The following is a 3,706-nucleotide window of genomic DNA, read 5'->3' as shown; positions in this document are numbered from 1 at the left end:
TTGAATTCAACGCAGAGGTGCTCTGGAACTAATTTGACTAAAACAATGGATGAAAAATCAAATTTATTTTCTGTATGTATTATAAATTGTGATAATGTGAATCACATTTTTTTCATGTTATGCATCTCAAATAGCAGACAAAAATTAGTTGCCAATCTTCTTGTTTGAAAAGCAAATCTTAAATTTTGAATTAATTTTAATGTGTTTCCAATACTCTCAGCACACGGAAGTTCTTTCTAAGCTTTCTTTGATATTTATTTTATTTATTACTTGTTTAATAAAACATGGTTCCATACAATCATGAATGTATCTTGTCTATTATTGTAGTCACATAACATACCGTGGAATGCTTTATTTGCACTGGCATTTTATTTTCCCTGTTTTACCTGAAGTCAATTTTCTGCAAAATAAATTCCAGTGAAAATGCAGCTTTCTCTATACGTTGCATTGAGTCTTAATACAACATAGTGAAAATTAGATCCACACTATGCCAAAAAGCTGTTTTCAGCAAAAAATAAATTCCAGAGAAAATAAAGTATTTTACAGTAGTCAGCAATATTGCAAGCAACTTTTCTAACAATGTTTCTGTTTTAGTCTGTAAAATGTATTTAAACTAAAACAGCTAAATTGTCAGAGATATTGCATGCAATACCGTATTTGCTCTATTAGTAACGCATGCTCTTATGCAAATAACAGAGGTGTTTCTATGGTCAAAATACATCATATTTTAATAAATCAGTATACAATCAATGCAATTGTTGCCGTACATGTGCTTCTATTGGAGATGCTCTTCTAATAGAGCATATATGGTATACAATCTAAATGCAACCAGAATGAAATTGTTCTTGAAATTAATATTGAAATGCAGATATTAATTTTCCCTCTGCTATTAATTAATCCACAAACCAGAATCATTGGCATCCATTCATATATAACATAGTTTCTTCTTGTACTCTGTGCCCCCATGTCTTGGCAGGAAGAATTGGCATATTCTTATGACGCGGTAATTCAAGTGAATGAGATGACACGACAACAGCATTTTTTTCCCTAAGTCATATAGTGATAAATATTTTTTTTTTACACTGGTGAAGCAACAATTTTTTTTTTGAAGAACCCTTCACTTCACAATTTTTTTTTTTAATTCTGACCTCCCCCCCAAAAATCAAATGGTCCAACCCTAAGTGAATACTTCTAACAGCCTTTGATAATACCGGTATTTCCATAATACTGTAGGCCAGTTCCCTAGCAGACACTTTCCCATCCTCACTACCAATGATTTCCTTAAGGGACTGTAATTCTCTTGATTCCAGCATCTGGTCACTTAGATGAAAGATATTGTGTGTATGATAAAGTTTACTTGTTTCAGTCATTGCATACGAGTGATCTGTACAAGAGACTTCCAATAAAACTTCAGGTGCGTTGCTGAAATTCAGAGACAATTTTTTTTCTTGAGGTACTGCCCATCAGTTCTCTGACATCTTTGCTTTTTTTCTTTTTTAACTCTGGTGACACCAAATGTTGTATTACTCTTTTATTCCTGCATAATGAAAGTTATTCACATACTTGAGAACAGCTATCCTTCAGTTCACGTATCTTCAACACCAAATTAATGCAGCCATCACAAAGATATATTTTCACACCTTTAAGATCAACTTTAATATCCAACACTTTCAACAAATCCATATAAGTCTTTGCCAGTGCTGCATTCCTGCCAAGTAAACGTAAATGCCCCTTTGGCGATTTTCCACACGAGATGCACATTGCTGCCTGTGCAATTTTCATTGGGGTGAATTGGTTTTTGCAGTAACTTTTAACATCCTAAATAACAAACATATATAAGTATAACATTAGAATCATCAAGTATATAGAGGTAGATATTTGCTACAGAGTTTGACTCTTTATTTACTTCCTTCCCTTGACGAAAATCATAAAAGTAACATAATATAAAAAAGGCTGCAATGTTGATAACCACAATTTACAAAATATACCGAAACTAAAATGTAAAAAATGTGATGCATCTAATCAAGCAGCATAAATACTTAATAATAAATATGATACATGATAATTATTAGTACTGCACAAAAAATATACATTTTATTGCTAGCTTTACAGATACTGCTAGAATGTTGTAGTTCTGGTAAATGCAATGCCTATCATGTAATGCTCCAAATGCGGAAGTGTCCATCGTCGAAACACACACATTAGGATAAAACACATTGTAAATGACATTGACTGCACTAAATAATTCTCTCCGAGTTCTCCTTGAACCTGCATTGTGTTCAAATGTTTTTTGCGAGGACAAAGAAAACTCGCAGAGACAAAATATTTGGTAAAATTTGAATAGCAGTGGGCGAAGATTATCTTACCTTGGAGGCCGCCATTTTGGAAATAGTTCCGACCACTTTTCCCATAGTTACACGCGCGGTATGTGTCAGATCGGTTGGTTTGCGGCGATCTGCGTGTCAATGCGATCAGATACTAAAACGTCATAGCTTTGAAAAGTACCCGGATGTTAAATATGTTCGTTCGTTATTTATTCCCCTCCATGAATGGCCTCCATGGTGTTTAATTGCAAGCACTTCAAATGTCTATCCAAGCTACAGTTATAATTAAAACAAAATTAAACCACTGCAATATTATTTCGAATACAGTTTAGAATATACACAACTATAAATTAAGGCCGCATTTAGGTTCGCTTTAATAAAAACCATGCAGTGAACAAGAAAAAAAATACTGTCCTATCGGTTGACTTTCTCAGGTACAAATAATATTTGAATCGATTACAGATTAATTATTTGATCAGGTTAAGAAACACTGACATTTTCGTACATACTGTCAAAAAAACTGGTTAATGGTGGTAGATATTAACAAAATAAAGATACCAATGTAAGTGATATTAATTAATTGAATGACACTGACCCAGTAGAGGGTACGTTTGATTTACGTGCTTCCTGTATTTATATGTAATATTGAGACACCAACCTTCAACCACAGGCAAAGATTGTTAGTTGACGCTCTGTGTAAAGAAATTCAAGCAGTGAAATTGAAAAAAAAACAAAACAAAACACATATACAGCCTCCATAAATCGCGTATTACACTGTTTCCAGTTGTGCAACGTACACGTTATTCTGATCAAGTTGTGTTACTATAAACTTGAATCTTGAACATTGAGTATATACATGTATCTGGTCTTCAATTATATTCATTAACAACAGACATTTAACAGAACAGTTGATATGGTGTTTACGCTGGTCAACCTGTCCATAAAACTGTAAACTCAATGTTAAAGAAATGTTTAATTAATAACTTTCATCTCTACCTTCTCCTCTATTTGTAGGAGCAGCAACGGTGAATTATTTACAAACAAAACTGGAGCAAAAATTGTTAATGAATCAAAATGGGAAATATCAAATATAGTGTGAGTATTATTGTATAGCACTTCCAATGCAATTATGTTATTTTAAACATTTAAAACATGCGATAAATTATTTGTGCATTGTCACCAGCCTCAAGTGATCAAGTTTGAACATACACACAGACAGAAGACGTTTATACAGGTTTGTTGCGCGTCGTATGCGTGTCAATTCAGTAAAGGCAAATTAGATATTTTGACTCAAATATTTGTACGGGGATACATTTTGCGCGTAGCTACGACCAACACGTTTTCGGTCGTTATTATGGCAACAGTAGGAGAGAACTATTTTT

At 33.3% G+C, this 3,706-nt stretch overlaps 1 protein-coding gene across 1 annotated transcript; it reads right to left on the bottom strand.

Moving 5' to 3' along the window:
* Nucleotides 1-735: 735 nt before the first annotated feature.
* LOC144358015 (uncharacterized) lies at nt 736-2,484 on the bottom strand. The gene is made up of 2 exons (XM_078012051.2): nt 2,367-2,484; nt 736-1,818 (listed from the first exon to the last, which is right to left on the bottom strand). Exons 1-2 carry the CDS (start codon nt 2,409-2,411, stop codon nt 1,552-1,554), a joined length of 312 nt encoding a protein of 103 aa, XP_077868177.1. The 5' UTR covers nt 2,412-2,484; the 3' UTR covers nt 736-1,551.
* Between the last annotated feature and the right edge of the window lie 1,222 nt (nt 2,485-3,706).

Source organism: Saccoglossus kowalevskii, unplaced genomic scaffold (genome assembly GCF_978046115.1).
Source record: "Saccoglossus kowalevskii unplaced genomic scaffold, keSacKowa6.1 SCAFFOLD_194, whole genome shotgun sequence".
Lineage (NCBI taxonomy): Eukaryota > Metazoa > Hemichordata > Enteropneusta > Harrimaniidae > Saccoglossus > Saccoglossus kowalevskii.
Note: the sequence above shows the minus strand (reverse complement) of the source record. Positions and strands in the feature narration are given on the sequence as shown.